This window comes from Lichenostomus cassidix, chromosome 7, assembly GCF_008360975.1.
Source record: "Lichenostomus cassidix isolate B80296 chromosome 7, HeHo_3.0, whole genome shotgun sequence".
Taxonomy (NCBI): domain Eukaryota; kingdom Metazoa; phylum Chordata; class Aves; order Passeriformes; family Meliphagidae; genus Lichenostomus; species Lichenostomus cassidix.
Genome location: NC_139488.1, coordinates 23,599,364 through 23,625,570, shown reverse-complemented (window position 1 = coordinate 23,625,570; position 26,207 = coordinate 23,599,364). Strand labels below are relative to the sequence as shown.

Sequence of the window (26,207 nt, the reverse complement as noted above, 5' to 3'; positions counted from 1 at the left end):
GCATTTTTGTTTGGTTGTTTTTGATGGTTTTGGGTTTTTCTGACTACTCGATTTCTTCCTTCCCCTGCTCCCGACTGCCGAGGAGGCTCTTGTGGGAGATGTTTTCTTAGGACATTTGCTTTAGAGATGTGGTTGATTTTTGAGTATGTGATGGATGCAGATGTAAGAAAAATGCGTCATAGAAATTTAGAAGGTGAAATTTATTATGGTCTGTAATCTACTCAGTTCATTCTTGCACGGATGTGTTTTAATGTAATGGTAGAAGCTTTTGTCATGTCTCTGGGACCAAATTGGCAGACATTTTCTTCATCTGAGAGTTATCAGTTTTTTATTTTGGCTTTCTGTACTGAGGCAACCGAGTGCCTTTATAGCCGAGGTGCCATAGGAAGCTGGTGGGAAGGAGCGAGATACTCTTGGGTCAGAAGTGTTGCACCCACGGGCATTTGGAGTTCTGCAGTGAGACTTAAATAATAGGGCAGTTTCACAGCACTTCTTGTGGACTAAGGTCAGCATCTTGTGAGAAATTCAGGATCAGTTTTATGGTGTGAATTAGTCACATACCCTTTATAAAAGGAGAGTACAGTAGGAGCTTCCAGATACTTTCCTTTTGCTGCCACCTTTGCCTTAAATTTTGACTTGGTGTCAGGCACATACTTTCTTGGTTGGTATTTGACTTTGCCTGCATGATGGCTCATTTTGGGTGTGGTGCTTTCAGTAAGTGGTGAAGGATAGTAATTGTTGCTTTCTCACATACTGAGAAATGTGAGAACCTCACGTTTAACTCCTCTGGCTGCTCCATGAGATTGCTGAACAGTGCACCAGAAGGATGATAGTTGGGGGATTTCAATAGGCAAAGCTCCTAGAGACAGAGATGGCATTTCTTGTCACCATTTGGTTACGTCTCTGTCGAGACCAGATCCTGATGGGCCCAGCCAGTTTTCTGCAGAGCAACATCAGCAGAACTCAAATGTTGCAGAGAGCTTGGTGTCACTGGGGACAGAATTACAAGGGAAATGGTGGGTGGTCGGGCTAACAGATGGGTTTGGGGGAGGATATCTTGCTCTGGTGTGTGGAGCATTTCAAGAGGTTGATGGAATGACTACTACCACATGTATTTCAGCTGCTGTCATAGAGCAGCTGGTGTGTTGTCAACTTGATCTTTTCATTTTGTGTTTTTTTGGTTTTGGGGTTTGTTTTTTTTTGTGGACTGTTTAAGAAGAGGAGGTAGTGGAAGAGTTTTGTTGATCTGGGTAAGTTGTACTTCACCCTCACTGTGGAGTAAACATTGCTGTAGTGATAGATGTTTGCTGCTCAGAAGTCTGTGTTTCACAACCTTAGGTTTTCTGTTGAGTGAGAAAACTATATTTCCTTGTAAGCAGTGGTCACAGCATTCTCTGGCTCTGAGCATAGCAGGTCAGGAGTTTATGCACATTTCTAACTTTGTCAGGAGTTTATGCACATTTCTACTACAGATCAGATTTTTTTTTGTTTTCTTTTGTTTGGGTTTTTTTTTGTTTTTTTTTTTCAGTAAGAAGAAAGAGTAGGATTTGAGCATCCCTTGCTGTGTAAAGTAGAATTTGCCTTATAGCCTGAGTTCTGTTCTGTTCTTAATGTTCCCATTACCAGGGTGGTTGCCATGGGAAGGCTGCTTACCCTTACTGTGCTCCCAGGTGTTGTGTGATGGTGGATGGGGTGGCTCCATGTCCAAAGTATTCATGAGGATGTTCTGTGGAGTGCTTTGGGATCTTGACAAAGAAGATAAGCACCAGAATGCAATTAATTTCTTTTCTCTTCCTCCAGGCATTTCACAGATGGCTTCCATCCTTGAGTCCAGACAGCACCAATGTCATAGTGAGTGGCAAAGACAGCCTAACAGGAGGCTTGATCAACATCATCAGTTTTGATCTCCTCAGCAGGATGGACAAGCAACTGAAGAGCACATTCCAAGTAGTTATCGTTGTAAGTGGTACATGAAAATTTTTCAAGCTAATTTTATGCTGCAAATGGGGTAATCTTTGTACAGCAAAGAAGTGTGAAGGTGGCCTTATTTGGGACTGAAAATATCTTCTAATTGTGGCTGTGATTACAGTTGTCTTCATGAGTACAAGCATGAGGTTTCTCTGAAACCTTTTGAAATAACTAGTAGAGTTTAATTCCTTTCTGATTCCTAAGGCTGTGTTTTCACTTTTACTGGTTGTGGTGCCTCTCTGATTTCACTGTGCCTTGGTCATGTCCTCTGCTGGAGAGAAAAGTGTTTAATGTGGTGTGTCAATACAATAGTCCTGGAATTGTTTCTTCTTAAGTCTTGGACTTCAGGGTGGTGTTAGTGTTCATCCAGTAAACTAGATAACCTTTCAACATCAAGTATGTGGGTAAAGCATTAAAAAAATTATTTAGCTTGTGTTCCACTGACAATCTGCATTAAGCTGTCTTTGATCATTTGTACCATTTCTTTGTAAATTACTTCAAATTCCAGTTTTTGTCTTTTACAGAGCCACAGTAAATGGCATTTTTCTGGATTTTAGTTACTAAAAATTCAAAACATCTAGTGTTTCAAATCCAGCTTGGATCAATAGAGAGCAAAAGTGTATATGTAGCTTAGTATGAGTGTTTGATGTTCTCAGTCTAGTTTTCAGCACTGATATACACCTATCCAAAGATCATGACAATTGGAACATAATAATCTTTTTGTTTCTCAGCATCAGATGGGAATGTGGTAATATATGTAGTTCTTTGGAGATCAAACTACTCATTGGAGAACTGATCTTTTTCATTTTTGTGGTTTTTGTCCTACACACTTTATGACAAAACATTCTGTGAAGCTGGAAATGCAGATTATTACTTTTGTATGCTTGAGGCTATTGCCTTGGAACTTTTAACCAGCCCTGAACTGGCAGATGTTCTTTCTGTGTGTTTATATGTTCAAACTTGGACCCTGTGTAGGTTTTTACAGATGAGAGCAGTCCTACTGAGTGCTGAGCTTTTCTGCTTTTTCTTCCAATCATTTTTTGGTGGCTGGGAGAATTAATGTAGTTTATTTGTTATTTAGGAGAGAGAAGGCTGTGCCTGAGAGGCTAAGCAGTTATACTGTCTTTGCATGCTTGTTTCTACACGTGTGGAAAGATGAGAATATGCCCTTGGAGGGTGCCGATTGCTTTTTGAGTCTTAAGTTCTGCCTTACTACAGCAGTAGAAGTGAAGCCCATTTCAGGGTGATGTCTGAAGTAGGAGACTATTACCCACCTGGTGAGCCCTATCAGCAGAACAGTTGGATCTTAATTAGATTTCTTTTTTCCTTATCATTTGCCTTAACCCATTATTAAGGGAGCTGGCACTGTATAGGCCTCCTATGTCTGCTGTGTTTAAAAGATCCATAGGGGCAAATGAGTATCAGTTATGAGATAAAGTTCCTCTTTCTCTCCCTTTCCAGCCCCCTCTGCTCACTTTTTTTTGGTGTTCATTTATGATTCATGCCTGCAAGGTTTGAATTTTTTCTTCAGTTTGCTTGCAGCTGCAGGTTTGAATGCAGGCAGCCTGCTGCTCTTCATCCTGTCTTTTTGTTTAGAATTTGATGTGACTGTCCCTATGCCTGAAATATCCTCTGAGATGAAAGGCTTGTAGTATTAGCTGAGCATACTGGGAATTTGTTCTGTAACCTGCATTTGGACTATGGATCTGAACTGACTTTGCTTTCATGCTTGTTTTGTTTCAGGATGAATCCCATTTCCTGAAGAACACAAAAACTGCACGATGCCAAGCTGCCATGCCTCTGCTCAAGGTGTGTATGCTGGGTGCCAAACCAATAACTGCTAATGTCAGGCTCCCGGGGCAGTGTTGCTCCACTTACCAGATTTAGGAGCCAGCAGCTGAACTCTTCTGTTGTGCAAAGGGAAATCCAGGTAATAGTGTAGATCCAAGAGCAAATGACTTGTTTCCATACAAATATTAGATGGCAAAACCTAACAAAACAACTTCAAAAGCTGCCTTGATATAATTGTGGTACTGCCACTGATGAGTTCTGTGGTGACAGGAAACAGGGAATGTCAGAACTTACTGAATGCAGTCAGGGAGAGTAGAAAGAATACAGTGGTGTCAACATAGCTTGTTTAATGAAAATAATCATTATCAGTTACTTCTCAGCACACAAATTGCTGCTGTATATCAGAATGACTTTGCCTAGGGCCCTTCCTTGGCTTTGGTTTAGGGCTCGAGACTGTTACTGCAGGCTTTCAATGTATTTGTATGGCTGGGGCTTAGGAGCATTCCTGCTGGTCACATGTATGGAACTACTAGGAAGTGGCAGAATGTGACATTAGCAAAACAAGTGGCCCACAGAAGGGAGGCAATAGTCAATTATGAGAAACCAGGAGAAATGTAAATTCTAATGTTTGCCTCTTGTCCTGGGATCAGCGAATCATACTCTCCCTGGTAGCCCCTAACAGATACAGATTAAAGTTATGGGTAGTTTCTAGACACTGCAGGATCTATACATCAGAAGAAGATAAATGCAGCTCCTCTTCAGCAATTAATCAGCAAGTGTGTATAAAGAGAAGATTTGATCTGTGATGGCTTTACAGCAACCAACTTCATATGCAAGATTCTTAATGGCAAGCTGAAGGTGGTTGTCCTTGAATAACTTGGTTGTTCTCCTTAGAGGCCTGACTCGTGTCTTCTCTTGGTTTTCAAATCACTTCAAGCTTTCAATGTTTGGAAACTAAGTAGGAGGTCCAATTCTATGTGCAGTTTGAAATACAATAATTAGGGTATATGCTGAAAATTGTGGAAAATAACAAATTTGCCTCATTGCAAAATGCTCTAAAAACAGCCTCATCCTTTGCTACTTGAAGCTTTGGAAGGATCAGCTTGTCAAAATTATTTGCAGGCTGCAAGATACAACAATGAAAGATGGTAGCTGTTAGGCAGAGGTTAATTGCCTGTATGTGCTTACTGAGAATTTACAGTTTTATGCTGTCACATCACTGGTCTTAAAGAATTGAGAGCTGATGCTTCTGAAACTGAATTTTAGTCTTTTAAAAGCATTAAGAGTTTCATGTTCATATCATGCATTACCTCACCTGCAATGAGCATGCAGTACCAGATGTTTCATGTTAGATGTTCAGGTAAATGCTGTTTGCCTGCTTACTGACTAAAATTTCTGAAGTGTGTATTTGCTGTAACAGCCATTTTTCTTCTCTCCTTGTTGTCCAACATGGGCATTTTGCTCTAAAACAGTCCCCTTTGGCAGCTGTGTCTTCAGCTACTACTGAGTGATGCTGTGGTCACTACTGGCACAGCACATCACACCAGTGTTTTCATATTTGAAAAAACTGCCAAAATATCTGGAGTTTTCATCCCTTGAATACTGAATTTAACAACTATATTATGTCATATTTATAGTAAGTAGCCAGTGAGGTAGAAATGGGAGTATTTTCATTATTTTACATAATACCTTGAAGTTACTGAATAAGAGGTGGCTAAGCATGGTGTTGAGGATAATATTCTTTTTCTTGTCTTCTTTATATTAAAAGGATTTGAGCAGCACTAGTAGGGCTCTTAGAAGAGACCAGAAAAAGGTGTAACTGTTAGCAAGTCCTTGATAGGTAAACTGCTTCTAGTACCTCAGTCCCTACCTTAAGGTCACAGTATGAAGCTGTGCCAGTGCTGTAACCAGAGCCCCTGGAGCTAACTCATGCCTTGTTTGTCTCCCTTCTGTGCATTTCCACTTCTAGCTGTTGTTAGCATTATGCTACATTAAACTATCTGAAATTGCCATATTTGCTTGTATTTTCCTATGAGGATCCCAATGTCCTAAAGCATAAAAGCTTGACCTGACTTCTGGGGCCAGGAAAAAAAAAAAAACCTTCTCAAGAAACGTGATCCTTGGTCCTTACATGCTACAAAGATTTTTGAGTCTATAGTGACACTGGACAGATCTAAGTTAAAATGTTTTGCAGACAAAAATGTTTCTGTCAGTTCCATACCTACTTAATTTTTTTAATATAATTAATTTGATAGAATCTGCTCTTGTGATTTCTCCATTTGAATAATAAAATATGTAGGTTATTGCAAGTGTTCATACAGTTCTGCACAAAATCGGATTAAATCAATACATTGATAATAAAGATTACTTACCTTGGATATTAATTTCTAATTTGTCTTGTTAGACACCCAAACTGAATCTCTACCTCTGAAATCTTTAGCTCATGCTTACCACATTTAAAGCCTTACTTTAGTTTTAATATCTGACATTGACCGGTTTTCAAAATGAAGTGGTGTTTTTAGCCACTCAGTAATAATTCATCTTTTCCTGCTCTCTTGTATATATTGTAGAACAAGTGTGGTATGGAATTGTCAAGCAAAGCTGTGTATTAAACATGTCACTAGGTTCGTCAGTGGGGAATTTTTAGCCGTTTTTTTCATATTAACAAAAGCCACAAATTTTGTACATGCAGTACTCAGCATCGTTTCTGACATACTTAGCTGCTACCCTGGCAGATATTTAGAGAAGTTTTACTTGAGACAGACAAAGAACTTTTATAATGGCTGGATGTATTCAGTGGCTGTGTTCACTGCCTTACAGCTTGCCCCAGGTTGTCATTAGTTTAGAGTAAACATGTAGTCATGTTATGCCAAATATACTGTTAGTGGGCAGAACTTTGAGAGGAACTTATAATTGCATGAACAGCAGCAATTATAACAGCTGAAATAGCAGCAACAAGATGTTTGGGCCATATTTCTTATTCCCTTCATGTTCCAGTGGATGTGCAAACTTGTGGGTGTGCAGACTCGTAGATGGGGGAGAATGCTCTGTCTGCCTACATGGAAGCAGGTGGAAGAGTTTGCACAGTCTGTGTGCATCCCTGCAGAATTATGGAGGAGGATGGATTGAAAGCTGTAATAGAAAACAGTCCCTTGATGTTTGGTCATGTGGCAAAAATCCTGCTTTCAAGGTCAGCCAGCTTTCACACCAGCAGGTCTGTGCTGGCAGCTGCCTGGGATTTGTCCCAGGCTGCAGCACCTCTCACAGTACTCAAGGGGTGGAGGTTGCTGTGTTCAAAGTAGCCTTTGTGTCTTGTTTTCATGCACATTGAAGTGAGAATAGCTTCATGCTGTTAGGCTTTGGTTGAGTCACCACAAGGCCTCATTAGGCCTGGCATGTCCTGCTTCTAATTGAAAGCTGTGGCGATTGGTAATGGGACGTACTTGTCATCTTGCAGTTTTTTGTAATCTCATGTTGGGACTAAGTTCTGCTGGGCATACTGACTATACTGGTTGTTCCCTTCACCTCTGCCCTGCATCTGCTTCCCTCAGAGGCAGAAAGTGTCCACAGTATTACACTTCTTGTAAGCATTTTGTTTTCCCCTTCTAAGATTAGACTGGCTCAGAGATGTAAACATAGGAGAGGAAGTTTACATACTGCCAATGTCCTTAAAACAGCAAAGCCTCAAGGGTGTAGATGGAGAAGAAATAAACAAAACAGAAGTTTTTCACTGATTTGTCGTGGGACATCTTGGGGACCAGAGTGGAAAGGATTCTACCTATTTTGACCATGGTCTTTATTTTTCTGTAATTGAATGGAGTACTGCACAGCATGGAAACTAGAGAAAGTCCCAATGGAAAATGGATGAGTTTTTTGGAAGCATGACAATAAGTAGTGAAGAATTGCATTGGAAACTGAGAAATAAAAGGTACTATCTAATAAAAAATTCCAATGGCATTAAATGTTCTTATACTCTTTGTGCTCTCTATGAGCATTGCTCTCCAACATGTGGGTAATATTATTAAATTGATTGCTCCCATTGAGCTACTGTTCCAGTTAATAGTGTGATGCACATCCTGATGTTTGCAGGGTTAAAGCTCTTTGGTTTTATTATGGGAGTCCAAATACACTGTGTGGCTGGAATCCAAACCTTTTGTGCTTGTTGCCATAGAGCAACTTAAAAATAATGGAGGGAAACCGGTCCATGCTGAAGGTACAAGGTGAGGAGGGAACACGAAAATTTCCATTTCTGTCAGGAAGTAAACAGCAGCTGTCTTTAGGTGTTGCAAATCTGTATGAATTAGATAAATAAATCTTTCCTTATTGTCATCTGCAGAGAGAAGGAACTTCATCTTGAAATGGAAGGAGCTGTGGGCCCTCAGGGCTTCATCTTCAGATCTGCTCTTACCTTCCAATTTCTCTTCCTTCTTGGAATAGGAAGGCAGTTTAATTTGCTTCAGTCATAGCTTATCACTGCTGTTTGACACACATTGTCTGTCTAGATGTCACTTAACAATAGGGAAAGGTATTTATATTTTTTGGAATAATTACTGCAGGATCATCTTATGAAATACAGAGGCCTATCTCTTGCCCAAGTGCAGAAACAGACTCCTCAAAGCAGCTGTTACTCTTTCCCTTTATCAAATCTTCTATTTCATCAGGTGATTATTTTATTATGGCCTGTCTCAGATTTTTCATTTCACAGCATAAGCTCTTCGTAAGATAAGCAGTTCAAAATGACACAGTAAGCAAAAACTGAGGACACGAGTAATTGTACAGCCAGAACCAGCCACACTGATTTAAAAAAGTATGTCAGCCTGTTAGCATATGGCAGAGCTCATGCTGTGAAATTCATTTAACACAGAGACAGTCATTGTATGTTAATGAGGCTCTTTGCATGTTCAATTATTTGTTTGTCACCTAACCCCTCCGCCTCGCCTACTCCCCTTTGAATTGTTGGTTGCTGGGTCTTGACCTCTAAAGTAAGTGCCATAATTTCATAAATTATTCTTTGACTTTCGAAAGTGACTTTTGTAAATGTTCTCACAGCTGTGGAATTAATTCTTGCTGTTGGATTTTGTAATGCTACAAAGTCACAGGCTTTGTAGCATTAGTACTTAGTAAATGAGAACTGCAGACCAGGTCTCCATCAGCTTCATGAACTTCATGCCTAAATACAACTGAGCAGCTAATGTTAGTTCTTCTATGTGGAAATATGTATCAATTACAGATCTGCTTTTGCTAGAAAGTCCTTTCTGGCCCCTGCAATCTTATTTTCTGTGATGGTGTTCCATATTGTTACAGACCTGTAAAGAAAGAGGCTACGTGCTCACTCTTGGCAGCACAGAAGGTTCAGCAGGAAACAAGAATTAAGCAGTGATCAGCAGAGACTTCTCTGCAGGAGCAAATCCTTATTGGCATCTATTCAAAATGAGTTGCCACTAGAAAAAGAAATAGGAATCAAAGCCATTTCTTTCATCCAGAATTTAAGTCAGCCTTCAACACTTGGAAATTTGTCTTCCTAGGATTTTTTTTTTCTTCTGTTCTTTCTTGAGCTCCATCTGTCACAGGTTTTAAAACTGAAAGGGATCTTTGGGATAATGAGTTAGACCACCTATGTTCCATGCAATTTTCTGCAATTAATTTCTGAAGTTCTTCACAGCTCTTGTAGAGCTTTTTTTTTTTTTTTGTAGAGTCTTTTGGGGTTTTGTTTGTTTGTTTGGGTTTGTTGTTGTTTTTATTGGTGTTTTTTTTACTTTTCAGTTTGCATAAAATGGTTAATTAGAAGCCATGTCACAGCCCTTGGTAAGAGCTTGCAGTGGTTGGATACCCTGTCTGTTCAGAAGTAAGTTACATACAGCTAAGCAGCAGCTGGACAAGATTAGAATTCAAATAACCTGTAACTTCATCATCCTCTCTTTTGACACCTATTTAGGGACTGGGGAAGGAGCCTGACTGGTTGTTTTGACCACTGGGGAATTAGTGTTCCAGCCTCATCTTGTGCAGCTCGTGGGGAACACCCCCTGAAGAGGAAGATCCTTGAGAACAGCATAAACCCTTTCAACACAGTTGGGTTTATGTTGCATTTATTATGTCCCTGGTCTTTTTTGAGTGTGCTGTTCTTGCGTTAGCTTGATCCAGAGTTTTTTTACATGAGATGTCTTTAATTCCATGACCTTCATGTTTTCTGGCAGTTGCCTTCTGTTGGTCCAGGAGGCACAAGTTTAATTTGGAGGTTTCCTGAACTTGTGGGACTTGCTTGTCTTGTGTTTCAGCAGATTTCTCAGGGTATTGTCACTTCACTCCTCAAAGGTTTCTGCAAGGTGTCAGATATTGTCTAGGTTCTATCCAGTTGTCCTCTAGTGTTACCTTAATTTAAAAAACTGACCTAATTACTGCATGATCACTGTTTCCTCATGGGATCTGATATTTCTGGTCTCTGTGACTTCTTCATCTTTTGAGTTGCATAGGCACCTCTGCCTTGTGTAAACTGACTCTCACCTTCTGACAGGTTCAAAGGTTTGACCTTTCCTCTTACTTAGTTCAGTAAATATCCTGCTTTTTTAAATGTTCAGGGGAATTGTCTGATCCTGGTGGCAATCACATTTCTCTCTGATCTGTTTAATAGGGATGATTGGAGAAGGCAAGTCCCACCTTGATCACTGCCTATATATAAATAGCTGATAGTCTTAAAATTAATTTCCGGAACTCTTTTTCCACCAGATTTGGTTGGTAAGTGGTTGAAACAGCTGAATAGATCTGGTGACTTGTTGCTCTCAGTGAAATGATAAAAGAATTTAATTTTCTTTTTCATTTAAATGTGAATGAGCTGTTGGTACAGATGTCACTCAACAATCTCTTTGTTATTTTAATGAACCTGCATTAAACCATGCAGGAAATTGCAAGGCACATGTAATTTAACTAAAATATGTGAATTTACAGCAGTAGAAATTCACAGCTTTTATCATAATAGAATTAGGTAATAGTGAAGGTATGAAGGTAAAAGTGCATCTTGGAGACTTTAATGTCTATAGTGTAATTCTTTCCCCCATTTCTTGAGGGAAAGGGAGCACCTGCTTTAGATACAGGTTTTCTGTCTCCCTTACACCACAGTTTACAACCTTCTTACATGATTTTTATTTATCAACTCATGTTCTAGCATCCAGCCAGCCAGCTGTGCCTACACTCACTGTTGGCTGTCAGATTTTCTGGCCCTGCTTCAGACAGCTTCATTTTTCTCTTCTTGCTAGTATAATTTTAAAAAAAATAGCAAAGAAGTAAGAAAAAATCCTCCTTCTTTGTATCTCTTCTGCTTTTGTGAGAAAGGCAGTCTGCTTGTGGCTTGCTGTGGCAGGTTTATTTTGAGAGAATTTATTTTGGAGGTGGGGATGTACCTGAGAGGGTGGGTCATTTTCCTGTGATAGCTGATGCCAAATGAAAAGTTGAGCCAGGCATAAGGTAGTAACTGGTGTAGTGGGTAAATGCTGATTCAGAAAGTGCTGGTGTAAAAATGGACATTCCCTTCCCTTACAGTATGTGGATGGTTATTAAGAAGCTTGTGGTTTGTCCTGCTCCCTGGAATTTTAAAGCACTGTCCTTGAGTGTCTTCAGGCAGTGACAGCTGAAAGTACCTGTGGAAGGTGAAGCACTCTTCCATGTAGCGTCCTCAAACAGAGGAGTCTGGGATTTTCTGTCAGGACTGGGGTGACTTCTTAAGTTCTGCTCTGTGGTAAGCTGTATGATAATGGTGCCCTGCTTGGCTTTCCCAGGCTGCCAAGAGAGTGATCCTGCTTTCGGGAACCCCGGCCATGTCTCGGCCCGCGGAGCTCTACACGCAGATCGCCGCTGTCCAGCCAACCTTCTTCCCACAGTTCCACTCCTTTGGGCTGCGCTACTGTGATGCCAGGAAGGTACTTCAGTGGGAAGGTGGCAAACTGGGGCTCTGAAAACAGCGCTGTATTTTTATCAAAATGTGGAGGCTTTTTCTTTTCTTCCTTCTTCTCTGTGCCTGATGTTACATATAATTTTGAGAAAGTCTCTCTGCAGAGAAACATTTTCAAAGCTCTTAAACTGAGGAGATCAAGCTGCTGCAGTAGTGAGCCTGAGACATGGAGGCAGTAATGCTTCTTGCTTGGAAAGCCATGGAAATAAAGTGCATGGGGGAAAAATACCCCAAACAAACGTGGCCGTAACTGGTGAAAGGAGCCTATTCTTACCAGATCTTGCCCGAGTTTTTTAGAGGGGCAGAGTAAGTAAACTACAGGACCTTAAAGCAGCTGCAGGTTTGGGCTAGTTGATTTAAAAACAAACAAAAAATAAACAGCAAACAAAAAACCCCAGTTTCTGACTTAGTCACTGTTTTATAAAGGCCTTTGTTACTTGGGATTTTGGATTTTATACCGCCAGGTAAGTAAAAAAATTAGGACTTACAGTCTATCTTTTCCACCCTCTTCTAATTTAGGAAATGGATGCAATCCTCAGCATATCTTGAAAATAACTCCTCTGCCAGCTGCTCAGTGTCGCTGTTGAGCAGCTAGCAGATTAAAGAACTCAGTTCTCAGTGGCAAGAAGGAAAGACCTTTATTGTTTTGATTTCATCATATATATAGAGTTTTCAAAAGTCACCCAGATTGGTCAGTCAGAAACCTCCCCCTAGGCCTGATTGGCCAGGCCTGCACCGTCCAGATCTTGGGACACTGTTTTTAATAACATCCAAACTTTATCTTTATTTATAAAACACAAAAAGAATTCTCATGGGAAAGACCTGCGCTAGCCACAGCTCAGCAGTTGTTTCCACAGAGTTATTGAGTCCAACCACTGGAAGAATTTGGCTTTGCAGGAAGCCAGCATTTGCAGCCATGACAGCAAATGTCTGCCTTGCTGCCAGGGTATCCCAGGGTGTGGGCAACTCACTGGTACTTGGACTTGCTGTCCTCAGGGCTGCTGTACATATTGGAACACACACTGCTAAGAGGAGAGCTTTTGCTCCTGCTTCTTGTACAAGGAGGTTCTAGGATCCTCTGTGCTGGTTGCATAGACACAAAGGACATACTCAAAACTCCCTACATTTCTGATTTGGAGTGTTCAGCAAAGTGGTTGGAAAAACCAAATGACCATTTAAGTGTTCAAAAATGTTTACTGAAGAACTGAGCATCATCAGTGTATGCTATAAAAATAGTTAGAGCTATTTGTAGGGCTTTTGTGTTTGTTTTCTGTTTGGGGTAGCTAACATATATCAAGTTTCCATCAAGAAGATTCTTACTTCAGTCTCATCTAAAGTTCTTGAATTCGCTTTTTCCTAGAGCTGAATGCCCACTTCTGATTTCATAGCCAGTGTAGTACTGTTCTATGTATGTCCAAATCTGCAAGTCAGAGGAGCACTTAATTGGCTTTGGTAGTCATGTGCTGATGCCATTGATCAGAGTAAGGCCATTAGCTTGCAGAATCACAGAGCATCAGTCCTGGGTTTCCATCCATGGTAAGAATCATACGGAGAGAGAGGTTACATCTTCTGCTAAGGTTCATTGTCTTTACTGAAAGATTCATTTCTGAGTATTCCTTTCAGAGTGCTTCCTAGAGGGAAATGAAGAGATACAATTTAATCTTCTTGGTTTTCTGCAGCAAAAAGGGAAGTTGATTTGCAGCATGGGAGTCTTAAGTAGGTTTGGAGTTTGATAAGCCCTGTTAAGGGCAAAGTTCTGCACAAGCAGCTGTCATTTTAATTAAAAGGCACATGGACATTGGATAAAAGAAATAAAACTGCTTTACAGGATCCAGGTTGTAACAGTGTGTTCAGTGTAAATGACTTTTCAACCTGCAGTGAAACTCAGCATGGAGGTCACAATCTATATCAGCTTCCCTTCAAAACCTCAGCAGGGTTTCTGGTACAATTTTGTTTCTCTGTTTGACCTGCCTCTCCTAGATGGTTGAACATTGTTGGTCTTCATGGTCACCTCAGACATTTTGTTACAGTTAATGTCAGTAAATGATAGCATGAACCTAAAAAAACCTTGGCTTTTTGGAGAAGTGGGGCTGCTGGAAATGAAGATATTTGGATAGTATTCGAGAAAAAAAATGGGACTGCTGAATATTGAGTTGCCAGAGATCCACTCGGCAATGAATAAATTTAAAAGGTGTTTGGATTATTGTAATTGGTTCCCTCATGTGTCCCTCATGTTTGTTGCTGCAGCTCTAACGTGAGACTGTGTTAGGAGTTGCATCCTCCCTGAAGAATGGTTGTGGTACTTCTTCTGTCAGTACTCAAATAGGTTCTTCTTTCTGTCCTGAAATTGGCAGCATTATGAGTGGAGGTGGAATTGCACAGAACTAGAGAGGTTTTCTGCAAGGCTTTTGAAGATCTGTAAGGATAAAAGGTGTTATGTAAAAATGTTTTGGTATTAATAATTCTGATTACGTTATAAGATTAAAGAAAAATTGGCAAACCTGATCCATTCAGTTTAAAACTAAAGTCTGACTAGTTTCTGTTTCAAGATTTTGTGACAGAAAATTGCGAATATCTGGCAGATCTGATTAGAGAACTTATAAAAGTTGATAATTGTGTAATTCAACCTCCTAGCATCCGTACTTTTAAAAATCCAGCAAGGGAAATGTCACCTGTTATTTACAAGATATCCCTAGTCTGTTTCCCAAAAGACATGCTGTGAATTCATTTTTCCAACTGGGTGATGTTGGCAAATATTAAATAATTTCTATCTGAGCACATGCTCTGAATTTGTAAGAGTTTGGCAGCTTCTGCTAACACTGTAATAAGTTTACTGACTCATATAAGATGCTGTAACACTTTGGTAAGAAAATCACAGTTGGAAGCATGTGTTCTGGAATGTAATGGATCAAAGCCAGATGTGTATTTTGGCAAAATAAATGTCCCTCTTTTTTCTCTCTTTTCTTTTCCACAATAGAATATACTAAGCTAAATTTTAATAATTCCAAAAGTAATGATCTCTTTACAACTAGCTAGGTGCCATACAGAGCTAGGATGTTTCCTTGTTTGCAAATCATTTCAGCACCATAAGAAATGTATAACCTAAGTGCACTGTGGGGACTTTGCCTGTATGTGCTTTTTAATGTGACAGTAGATGGTATCTTGGCTCTGTGTGTGCCTTGTTCTTTCCCTTATGAAGATGCTGCTCTTCTGAAATCAGTTTGGCTACATGGACACAAAGTATGTATATGACTTGCTTGTTATGGAAGTGGAAAGTGGGAAAACATGGCCTTCTAAGTAGATTAAGGTAGCTGAGGAGTATCCAGGCCCCACAGCTGGCCTTGCTGAGCAGCCTAATCATGTTGATCCCTCCTACTCAGCTACCAGTGCACTGAGCAGTGTGGGCAGTGGGCTTTGGAGGCTGGGCACTGCACCAGGGGGGTCCTTCATGGTTCTGTACATCTGCTCTGCTGGGCTCACAGAGCCTGAGAAATGCAGAAAGGGAGCATAAAGACCATGGCTCAACAATGTCAGCTTTCATGCAGAGTGCCTAAAGCTAATAAACCCAGCTAGACTTGAGCTGGCTTTTCATGGACCTGAGGGATGCAGCTGTGTCGCACTCTTGGTTTCAGGGAAGCAGAGCAGTGATACCCATGTTGGTTTTTGAGGGGTTGGCTAAGAGCCATGTTAACTCTGGCCCTACACCACTGGGCTGTTGTCAGAGCCAAAGTTTTAATTCTACAGGATTCAAACTGGCTTTGTGTTTAGGGTTTGAATTGTTTCCTGCTTTAATGAACCAACTGTAGCTAATCAGATGGTGCCATAATTATGTAGGAATAGATTAAGTCAAATGAGTTTAATGATGGCCATAAGTACTAGAATCTGAAGTCAGTTAATGGTTCACATCAGTACAATATGGCAATAGGATTGCAGATTGTTTTATTTTATCTCAACCTAAAGTAGGAACATTTCCTTTTGGATGTCAGGGAGGTCTTACTTGCCTATAAGCTCTTTGATTCCTCCTCTTCCTGTCCCACAGCATGTTCTCTTTCCTCTTCCATCAAAGCACCACCTCTTAATACAGTCAGTAGCATGACTAATCTTATGGCTAATATGATTTATTGTTTGTCTCATGCATTCTAGGAGAGGATTGAGGATGCAGTGAATACTTTGGCACTTCTTTCTCTTTTACTTCCATTTATGTGTTGTAGCAGATTTCCCTTGGAGAAGACAAAATCAATATAGATTTTTAAGGTTAAATAAATTTTATCAATTAATGTGGCACACTGAGAGTGGAGCAGCTGATCAAAGGTGTTGGTGCTGAGGCTCCTCACATCTCCATTATTTGCATTTCAGGAGGAAATATGTAGTGTTTTACTTTGGATTGTTATTCCAAGACTAGAGGTTGTATTTTTGGACACAGCCAATATTACATAGAACTAGAGCTATGAGGAAGGTTTCACCTCCTCTCCACCTTGGTTTTCAGTATTCCTGTAGCTGTATTCCCTATATTTGTGAAATTTCAGCAGAAAGGTTTGGGTTTTTTTTCCCTTGCTTCAGCATTAAAACTTCATTGGTCTCTTCTCAGAAAGAAAGTTGTTTGAAAGATGCTTCTTTTGGAGAATATACCAGTTTTGATGCCACTGTTGTTCTTTCTTAGAGAACAAATGACAGGCTGTGGGGTTACTGGTAGGAGAAGTGATGAGCTGAGATTAATTGAACAGGTGTATATTGCCTGCACACAGGATCTTGGAGGATGGGGCAGGTTCAGAGGGGAGTGCTTCAAGGAGGAGTAAATGAATGGCTTGTTCAGAGGAGCTTTGAAGTGATGATGCTTTGAAGAGACAGTGTTTGGAGTGATATCTTTTGGGCCACAGTTTATTTATGGTTTGCTTGAGTCTGAGCCAAACATGGTAATGGCAGAAATAGAGTATGTCAGGAAGCAGATCAGGAGTCAGGTCACAGTGGAAAACAGGCAGTTCTGACCTAGCATGTCAGACAAGTGTAACAACTCTGTGAAGGCATCTGGGTTCTCTCTGCTGAAAGCTGAGGTAAATGTGCCTGCACTGAACTGCAGTGAGTTCTTTTGAACTGCTCAAAGCTGCAGGGGGAGAGCAGCAACACCTTGCTGTGTGAGAGTCAATACCAGGGCACAGGGCTGGAGTAGGGATCCCTGCCACCTTTCTGCATAGTCTTCTTCGCTGCACTACCTACTGAGTTCTTGTAGACAGGAAAAGGAGAAGCTTTTCATGTTGGATGGATTAGTTTGTACATTTCTATATTATTGCCATTTTTTTTAAATCTCCTGCTGACCGTCAAGTTCTTACCTTGTCCAGTTTCCCTGGAAATTTATTCTGCTTTTGGATTGCCTGCAGAGCAGTCTCTTACAGGTTTGACACTGATAACTGCTTTGATCTTTCCCAGATGCCATGGGGTTGGGACTACTCTGGATCATCCAACTTAACTGAACTGAAAATTTTGCTGGAAGAGTCCATCATGATCCGACGACTGAAATCAGATGTGCTTTCCCAGCTTCCAGCAAAGCAACGCAAAATGGTTGTAGTGGCTCCTGAAGGCATTAGTGCAAAGACCAAAGCTTTCTTGGCAGCTGAAACAAAGAAGATGGCCAAAGGATATGAAAGTGTAAGTCAGAAACTATTTTTGTGATGAGCCATTGCTATTTCAGGTACTTTTATTTAAAAACATTTGTGAAAAAACAGTACCCTGAGTTCCAAAAAAGGTCAGAGCCACACCTTACGTGAAAGGCACAGTTTTAAATGAGCATAGAGCACAATCAAAACTGGCTCAGCTTGATTTGCTTTTGATCAAAGTGGTCTAGTTTGTTCCTTTGTGTGAAATACCATTTCCTCTCTTTTTTCCTCTCTTGTTAGTAATTTCTAATTGTCTTTCATATCTCCTGCCTCTCTACTTACTCTCCCGTCTAGCCTTGTAATCTCATGCAGCCTACAAAAACAGCCTTGTTTGAGCTGTGTTGTGAACAGAGCAGTAGCCAAAAATGCGAAGGGTGTATTTGTGCTTTTCTTGTTTGTTTTCCTTGTATGGGTGGAAAATGCACATTCTAGGCTCCAAGGCTGCTAATACAGTTCTGTAAGAACTTAGGGGTTTTTCCTTGCCATTTGGGTTGGGACATGCTTTCTCAACTAAAACTGCATTTGTGATACACTTGTCATCCAACTTGTAGGAGTTGAGTGGGAGGTGGGAAGGGAGGTGTGAGGACTGTGTGAGTATCCGCCGTACCCAATGGCGAGTAGGAGACTTCCCCCGCCAGGCCTCTATTGTTGTGCTTTTTTAGGCTGATTTTTTTCCTAGCAAAGTGTTTATTGGCAGCAGCAGACATCCAGATTTGTAAGCAAGAAGGAGAAAAGGCATTTTTGAGACTCAAATTTGTTTATCTTTCCTTCTACAGAAACAACAGGAGAAGGAAGCTCTTCTCGTCTTCTTCAGCAGAACAGCAGAAGCTAAAATCCGCTCAGTCATGTAAGCACCATGTCATTGCCTCATTCTTGCCCAGAAAAATGTGGTTTTCTGCCGAGAGCAGGGAGACAGTACCTTAGAGATAACAGTGCAGGGACATGAGGCATAGCCTCAAGCCAGCCTAGAAAAGCTTGATTGTAATTACAGTGCACTAAACATTTTCTTCTCTTGGAGTTCTTTGGCTTAATAAATCTACTGATTTCATTCCAGATACAGATCTAAACTGTCATTTGAACCATTTAAAATTACTTTGCATTTGGGACTTGGATCAAATACCCTGGTCTGGACCCTATTTCAGTTTAAGGAGTGTGGGAATAATGAAAGTAAAAACATCAACAGAATTTGAGAAAACAAATGCTGCAGTTCTGCTGCAGCAGGAATCCTGAACCAAAAAGCTTATGAGATGGGCTGAGCTTTAGTTGTAGTGTGCTATAGGAATCTCAGAGCTCCTACTGAAGTTGTTGGCTCTTCCACAGGAATCTTCACACAGGACCTCAGTAGCAAAAGGCTTTGTACCATGGGTGTGCTTTTAACTCTCTGTTCTCTAGAAATAATTTCTTTCTGTGCCCTTTCATCTTTAGCCTTTTTGCTGGGAATGCACAGAAGTTGCTTTAGGTCATAGTGTAACTTTCTAATAAGTAAAATGTTAATAACATGAAAATGGTTTACTTTCCACAGCTCTCTGAATGTAAGGACCAACTGAGGTGCACTGTGTGATTTCACAGTCGAAGACCTTGCTGCAAAATTTGCCTGTTTGGCACAGCACTGCACTTCATAGTCCCAGCATTCATTTCTGTAGAGGAGTTTCTTCTTTTTTTTATGTTAGTTAGAAGACTTTCATCTTTTTATTTTGGTTGCAAATGTGAACTTAATATAAAACCATTAAATGTTGTTTACTTGACTTTCTGATAGGAACTAGTCCATTTTTTTCTGGAGTTTAGTAGCATTTAAAATATTAGTCACTACAAGCTGCTAAGGTACAGTGCCATGTAAGGAATGGTACTGTCCTACCATCACCAGCACTTCCCGTGTCTCACTCCTGATGACACATCTCCCATTGCTTCCACTGAAATGACTTGCCATTTGTTAAGTAGAATGTGGGAATGAGATATAAAATAATTGTGATGTATTGGTTGGCATCTGCTTACTACTCTGAATGTTTGCTTTGATATTTGTTTTAAAATCGAGCAGTCCCATTTCTCTCCCAGATTTCTTTGTTAAATAATACTGCCATGTAATGGGGATCTGAATATTAGGAACCCCCTTGCAAAGTTGTCTGTCATCTTAATACAGTGCTGAAATCCTTCTTGGTCTTTTGTGACAGTTGCTGCTGACCTAAGATGTATTGTATTTAGCAAAGGTCTTGGTATTCCTGATCTTCACACCAGCTTTGCTGTTCCAAAGAAAAGATGACCTTTGTATCATCTGTATGGACTTAGCAGTGTTCCTCAGGCTCCAGCTGACCTCATTATAACTCAAGTTACTACATAGAAATGGGTTCTGTAGCTGTGCTGGTAGTCCATAGGAAAAACTAGATGTTTTCATTTAAGTGCATTTTAAAGGAGTCTTGTTGCCTTTCATTGACCATTAGCCTATATGCATATGGATAACTCCTAGAAATAGCTGATGAATTTAGATTCTTAAGCTGGAGTAAATTGTCAGTGGGACCCCTTACAAGGAAAGGGTTTTTTTTCTGATCAGTGTGTTTAGAGGTCTTCTGATATAAAAACAATCCCAACTAAACACAGGAAATACTACTGCATACAAATTATTTTAGTGTATTGTGATTGTGCAATAGTTAGAAATACAGATGAGTGAATGAGATTGTAATTAAGTATAGATGACCTTCAGTTGATTGGCCTGGTATGTCATGTTCCAAGTAGTATATAATAAACTGATGTTTAATGTAGGTAGCTGTCTGCCTGTGGTGAAGAGAAAGTGAGGGAATTTTCCTTTCTGTATTTTAACCTATAGAAGACTTGACTTGATACTTGCATTTTACTGCAGCTTTTTATGCTAGCCTGTTTCCTACTGTCTGTGTATGGATGGGCAGTATCTTCAAAATTTTGTTGTGAGCCAAGTCTGTATTCTCTGAGCACATAATTTTATAGAGTTTTGGTGTTTTTCCTTTCATGTAGAGAATACATCCTGGAGTTATTGGAAAGTGGGAATAATAAATTCCTGGTGTTTGCTCATCACAAGATAATGCTGGATGCAGTAGTTGCAGAACTGAAGAAGAAAGTAAGTGACTGATTTGTCTTAACTTTATCACTGTTTGAACTTCAAAGCTGTTGGAGAGCCCCCTGGATTTATGGCTGGTCAGATAGTATAGAACAGTTAGTGACAGAGATAATTTCTACTTGCTGTGCTTCTGAGTGTGCCCTTCACTGAGAGACCTGAGCTGTCAGCATGAATGCTTCACAAGATGCACTCGGTATTAGCTTAATGGCTTTTATTGTATTTAGTGTTCTTTAATTCCACTGTCTGCCCTGGAGTTTGTGAGTTCTTGGAGGAGTGTTACCCTGTGTGGCTGATGTTCTCCAGGCTTTCCTCAGAGCGAGAATGCAACTACCCAAGCCCACCATCCCTGCCTGCCTTTACTTCTGTGGTGCTTTTATATTTTTGAATTAAGGTACTGTAGGGAGACTTGATCGACCTGCCAGTCATTTCTCTGACTCGAAAATTATTTCTCTTAAGTTTTCATGTGAGATTTCCATGGATGCTCCGAAAGTGTTCTGGATCATGGTGGAGCAGCATGAAGAATGGTTGAAGATAACATTCCAGACTATAACCCACAGTGGGACTGGGAACTTTGCTCAGTGGCAGCACTGGGCATGGAATCCACTAGAACATGGAAGGAGTATGTAAGAAAGAGGACATCAGGTCTCTAAACAGCATCTTCTGCCTTTTCACAGCACGTTGAGCACATTCGCATCGATGGCTCCACATCTTCAGCTGAGCGGCAGTCTCTGTGCCACAAGTTCCAGTTCTCAGAGAAGCAGGCTGTGGCTGTCCTTTCCCTCACTGCTGCAAACATGGGCTTGACGTTGTCTGCTGCGGATCTGGTGGTGTTTGCAGAGCTCTTCTGGAACCCAGGGGTAAATGTTCTGGAGGGGAGAGGGGTTTGATGTTCCCTGGAGAGCAGAAACATTGCTGATTAGGAGATGTAATGGGCAGGTAACTTTCTCTAGGGTTTTTCTCTTCCTTTCTCAGATGTCTGCTGTCTCTGCAACCACAGGTGCCAGGGCTTGAACCTGTGAGGCTGGTTTACACAGATTGCAGGCTGGGAAAAGTGGCACAAAAGGGAACATGCTCCTGTCTTAATTTGACAGAGCTCTTGAGAGTTTGCCCAGCCAAAATCTGAAAGGGTCCATCATCAGTGCTGACCCTCTACTTCTGAGAAGTGCTCAGTGCCTTTTGGGAACCTGGTGTACCAGATTACTTCTTGGCTTAGTCTGTGTTTGAGAACACAGGTCTTAACAGGATCCGGATAAAAAACAGTTGCTAAGCAGAAGAAATGAGATCTTCCTGTTCTCTGGTGTTTACACTATTTCTTAAATGTTGGAGTTCTCACTTTTTGTCATGTTTTTACGTTAAGATTTTGATCCAAGCAGAAGATCGAGCACATCGAATTGGACAGACCAACTCTGTTAATGTTCACTACCTGGTGGCTAAAGGCACAGCAGATGACTACTTATGGTAAGAAGTGAGAAAGACACTTTGGTTCTCCTGCCACCTGTTTCCACTGTTTGTCTCATATGTGGTGTGAGGGGTTAATGTTAGTGCTGATTTCCACAGTCTGTGAGGGGAGGATCAATACCTGCCAGTCAGGGCTGCTGCAAGCTGGTGACATGGCCTGGCTGCAATGGACATAACTAAGTGGCTGACAAGCAGGTGGAATAAAAGTAGCTACCTGACAAAGAAAGTGTTCTTAAGAGAAATTCTGGGAAAGTTGATGTATCTGAAACAGTGTCTGTATAAGGAAGAGGAATTGTCTTAGGTAACAGGCCAGAACATTCCTGTGCTAGGGTCCTGTGAAGTGCTGAGACTTTCAGACAAAGCCAGCAGACACTGGAGATGGTTCAATGTATTGTACATCATGTCTGAGCAGCAATCTGGCTGCTGAGTGCTTCAACAGGGAGCTGTGGAGGAGGACTGCACTGTTGCCTTCCTCTTGCTCTTCAGTGAGCCCTTCAGATGGACTAAAAAGGTGCTATTCACCCACCTCTGCATAGTTGGGCTATGAGCCTTTTTGGCTGCAGTGAGAGTTATCAGTGGACATTAGTCCTTAGGGCTGGGGAATTTCACATCAGGGTGGGGGGGATCTGAGGAATCTTTAATGTTGCAAGGGACCTGACCTGCAAATAATGGAAAGAAATTATCTACCAGCTGGTTCATTTAAGGTCCAAAATTACATCTTTATTACCTTGTTTAAGGGAATGAACGAACTAAGTGAACTTGTGCAGTTCTCAGAATATCATGATGGCAAATAATTATAACCCTACAATGCAGGGATCTGGAAACTGATGCATCACCCAAATTTCATGGAAAGTTAATGACAGTAATTCTGCCTTTATTTGTGAAATGCTATCTGTGCAGTCATTAGTGCTTAATGGGAAAGAAATATGGCTCTCTAAAGGACAGTGGCATCTTTTTAAAGACAAGAAAAAGAACAAGAGGACAAGGCTATTTGGTAACTTCATTAATTGTGCTGTGGCCTTGGCATCTTTCAGTGTCCAGTCTGTAGGTGTGGCCAGGACCTCTCGGCCTCTTGGGCCAGCGATGGATTCTTCCTCCTGCTGTACATTGGGAGTTGTCCTTGAAATGCTGATTCATCTGTTGCTGGGGTTTACTATTGCTTGCCTTGGAGACTGAGCACACAGGCTACTAGGAGTCCTTTTTAGCTGCATCTTATTTTTCTGACTTCATACCATTGATGTTGCCTCAGTCAGCTAGTTTCCCTATTGGATGTGTGTGTTCTCCAAATGTTGATAGTCTAAAATCCTCTAATTGTTACTTATTTAATTGATTGACACTTGTTTAAATTGGATGGATTGATATCCCAAGGCAGCATACAGTGGTGATCATAAACAAGAGCAGAACAGGTTAAGGAACCAACAAAGTTTGGTAGAAAAGCCATTTTTATACCCAGTTTTATCCTTTTTTAATCTACACATAGTAAATGAAGCAGTGTCCTTGATGATACTTTTTTCCTTCCAGTAATATCCGTTTATCACTCCTAGGCCAATGATTCAGGAGAAAATCAAAGTGCTGGGCGAAGCTGGTCTTTCAGAAACCAATTTCTCCGAAACAGCTGAGTCAACTAATTACTATCCTAAGGTAATTGACCTGAAAGAATATTGGTGGTCCCTGGGAGAGGCTGAATGGGCTTTGGCTTGTGTATATCTAGATTGGCACAGGTGACTTTACACCTGTTCTGCCTTTAATGCCGCAGACCAGATTGTTCAACTCCTCCCAGGATCCATGCCTTGGCTTGGACTCTCCACAGCGATTACAAGCCTGCTACTTGCAAGGAGACCATGTTAGCCTCCATGTCATATATATGTCTTTGAGTATAGATGTATGAGGTGTATGTGTGTATCATATATGGTATGATCTATACACAGGAGTGCACTGTGTAAGGGGAGTGTCCTCTGATTTTGCTCACTGTTTTATGTGACAGTGCAGATGCAGATCCTGTTCTGTTCTGTTTCCTCAGCCAGATGCAAAGCAGAAGAGCATCTATGACCTTTTCCAGAAGACCTTCTCTGAGAGCAGAGATGACACTGATGATATTTTGCTTTTGGAGGCAGCTGATGCTGGCTGTGAGTTTGACTCTGGCAGTGCCTTGCAAGACAGAGAAGCAGAGACATGTTCAGTGAGTCCCCAGAAAAAGCGGCGTATTGAGGAGTTTTTCAAAGAGTAATTTTTTAAATTAAAAAAGAAAAAACAAAAGCAATCATGTATTATTTTTTGAGTTTCTGAAAATAAAAGACGTTTTCTGTATCTTTGGCATGTTTCATCTCAAAGGATGAGAAAGCAGTCTGACAGTGTGACAGATGTGCAATGCACACCTGGCAGCCTGCAGGGTTTGAAGTCCTGGTTTTCCCGATGACTGAGTGGACATGGGCAAGTATTCTGCTGTGTTTCAGTCAGCTTCCACAGTTGTTTTGTTTAAAAAACAGTAATGGTTGTCTGTCCCCAAGGCAGAACTATTGAGAGAACGAGCTCCTCAGCAGCTACAGAGTGCTTGTGACAGCGTTCCATTTCCAGAAGTTCTGGTCTGTATTTCTAGGAGTTTGTTCATGGCAAATTCGGCCATTTCTTGGATCACTCACAAACTGGCTCTTGGGTATTCGGTTTGGCCATGAGGAAAAAAGATCCAGACAGATCTTGATGTTTTGTGGAGGTGGGGAAGAAGAGGGAAAAGAGCAAGTCACCACCTTGAAACTAAGTAATGTAGCTGTGTGCCAGTAAGTGTGCATTGTCTATTTTAGGCACATGTCTGCGGGAGCATACTCATCTCCAGCCTCGTGCTGAATGTTAGGAGCTGCTCCATGGCATGTGCTTCTTGTATCAATGGAAGGGGAAGCTTGTGCTGTCTGCCAGGGATTAAGCCTGATTTTTCAGGGAGGAGGTGTGTGTGTGTTTTCTTCAAGACTTGACTGATTTCTGCAGGTGAATGCGGAGAGGGGGACACAGGCAGACTTTTCCTCTTGTTTTGTACGAAATCGATTCCAGACTGGATTGTTTAAATAAAAAGTTGTTTTAAGTTGTGATTCCCAAGCTTTTGGTACTCTTTGTATTTTAGCATTTTATCTCCCAGTTAGCTGTGTTTTAGAGCCGTAATCTGTAGAGAAGGTGCCAAACTGAAGGCTTACGTTTAGCTCCTGGAGGCCAGCAGCTAACATGCTGTGGAGGTGACATGCTTGGCTCTGTGCAGATACCAGATACTGACAAAAACACTTCTATTGCAAGGCAGAGGAGAAAAATGTTTGTGCTGTAAGATCAACCTGGTAATATTAGGTATTTTTTCCTGCATTGAAGGGTTTGATTGTTCCATTTTCAGCTGTTGTCGTCATGGAAATGCCCCACAGGCTGCGTGTACAATTGTGCTGGGTGGAGAATTGCTTCTCATTCATGACTGCAGATGGTGCTTTGGTGTGTGAGCAGTAGCAAGGGGTGTGTGACTGGGCAGCTGGAGGAAATGCTGGGTTTGAGGCTGAAGTTAAACATCACTGCTCTTGCTTCAACAGCTGGCCAGGCAATGAAGACACCCTTTTTGACATTTTTAAATGTCTGTCATCTCGAACACATGATATTTAATCTGTCTCTAGGACGAGTGATCTTTCTACTTGGCGAAGTGGGTTGTTCTGAGTAAGGGGTGAGAAATGTTGCTGTCTGTTGGCTGAAAAAAAATTGCAAAAGACATTATTTGTGTACCCATCGTGTTGTCTCCTATAGAAATAGTGATCTTCTTTGTAAAGCTACAGCTATTTCAAAACAGTATTTTTCTCAGGTACACTGAAAGTACCCTTGGAGAATTCTGCTGCTTATGAACTTGATTCATCTTGTCCATGTGTTGGTAAATCCCAGCCCTGGTAGAGGAATGGTAGGTGTACCCTTCCTTTGTCAGGACTCATAAAATCTCAGCTGGTTTGCTGCAGAGATACAGAGGTTTTTCAAGTACACTTGAGATTCACTTTATCCTTGCTAGATGAAAAGGGGGAGAAGAACCTTGCAGCAATGTGCTATTAGTGATCACTTCAAGGGATTGGAGAGACTGCAGGCCTTACCCTGATGGCACCATTAGTCCATCATTAATATGGTGAGGTGGCTGGGCAGCTGCCAGCAGGCTCAGGCAGGATCTCCAAGGCTTGGTGACAAGAACCTGTACAAGGCAGTGTGCAAGTTTCCAGTGAGACCCACAGGCAGGCTCAGGAACACTCCTGGGAACTCTTGCACCTGCTTACTGAAGATGATAGAGCTATATCTTTGTGGCATTATCTAA

At 41.1% G+C, this 26,207-nt stretch overlaps 1 protein-coding gene across 5 annotated transcripts in view; it reads left to right on the top strand.

Annotated features, from left to right (window-relative positions):
* Positions 1–24,975, top strand: part of SMARCAL1 (SNF2 related chromatin remodeling annealing helicase 1) — a 37,881-nt gene extending 12,906 nt beyond the window's left edge. For 3 of the 5 annotated variants that reach the window (XM_085066851.1, XM_085066852.1, XM_085066853.1), the window contains 10 exons: positions 1,801–1,959; positions 3,712–3,777; positions 11,529–11,669; positions 17,126–17,344; positions 18,129–18,199; positions 20,335–20,437; positions 21,112–21,294; positions 21,795–21,895; positions 23,440–23,536; positions 23,916–24,202. In XM_085066851.1, coding sequence (XP_084922977.1) covers positions 1,801–1,959; positions 3,712–3,777; positions 11,529–11,669; positions 17,126–17,344; positions 18,129–18,199; positions 20,335–20,437; positions 21,112–21,294; positions 21,795–21,895; positions 23,440–23,536; positions 23,916–24,122 — 1,347 coding nt within the window. In that variant the 3' untranslated portion in view covers positions 24,123–24,202. Of the gene's footprint in view, positions 1–1,800; positions 1,960–3,711; positions 3,778–11,528; positions 11,670–17,125; positions 17,345–18,128; positions 18,200–20,334; positions 20,438–21,111; positions 21,295–21,794; positions 21,896–23,439; positions 23,537–23,915; positions 24,203–24,874 lie in introns of those variants that run through there. The other 2 variants (XM_085066855.1, XM_085066854.1) reach the window with 2 other exon arrangements.
* Positions 24,976–26,207: the final 1,232 nt, after the last annotated feature.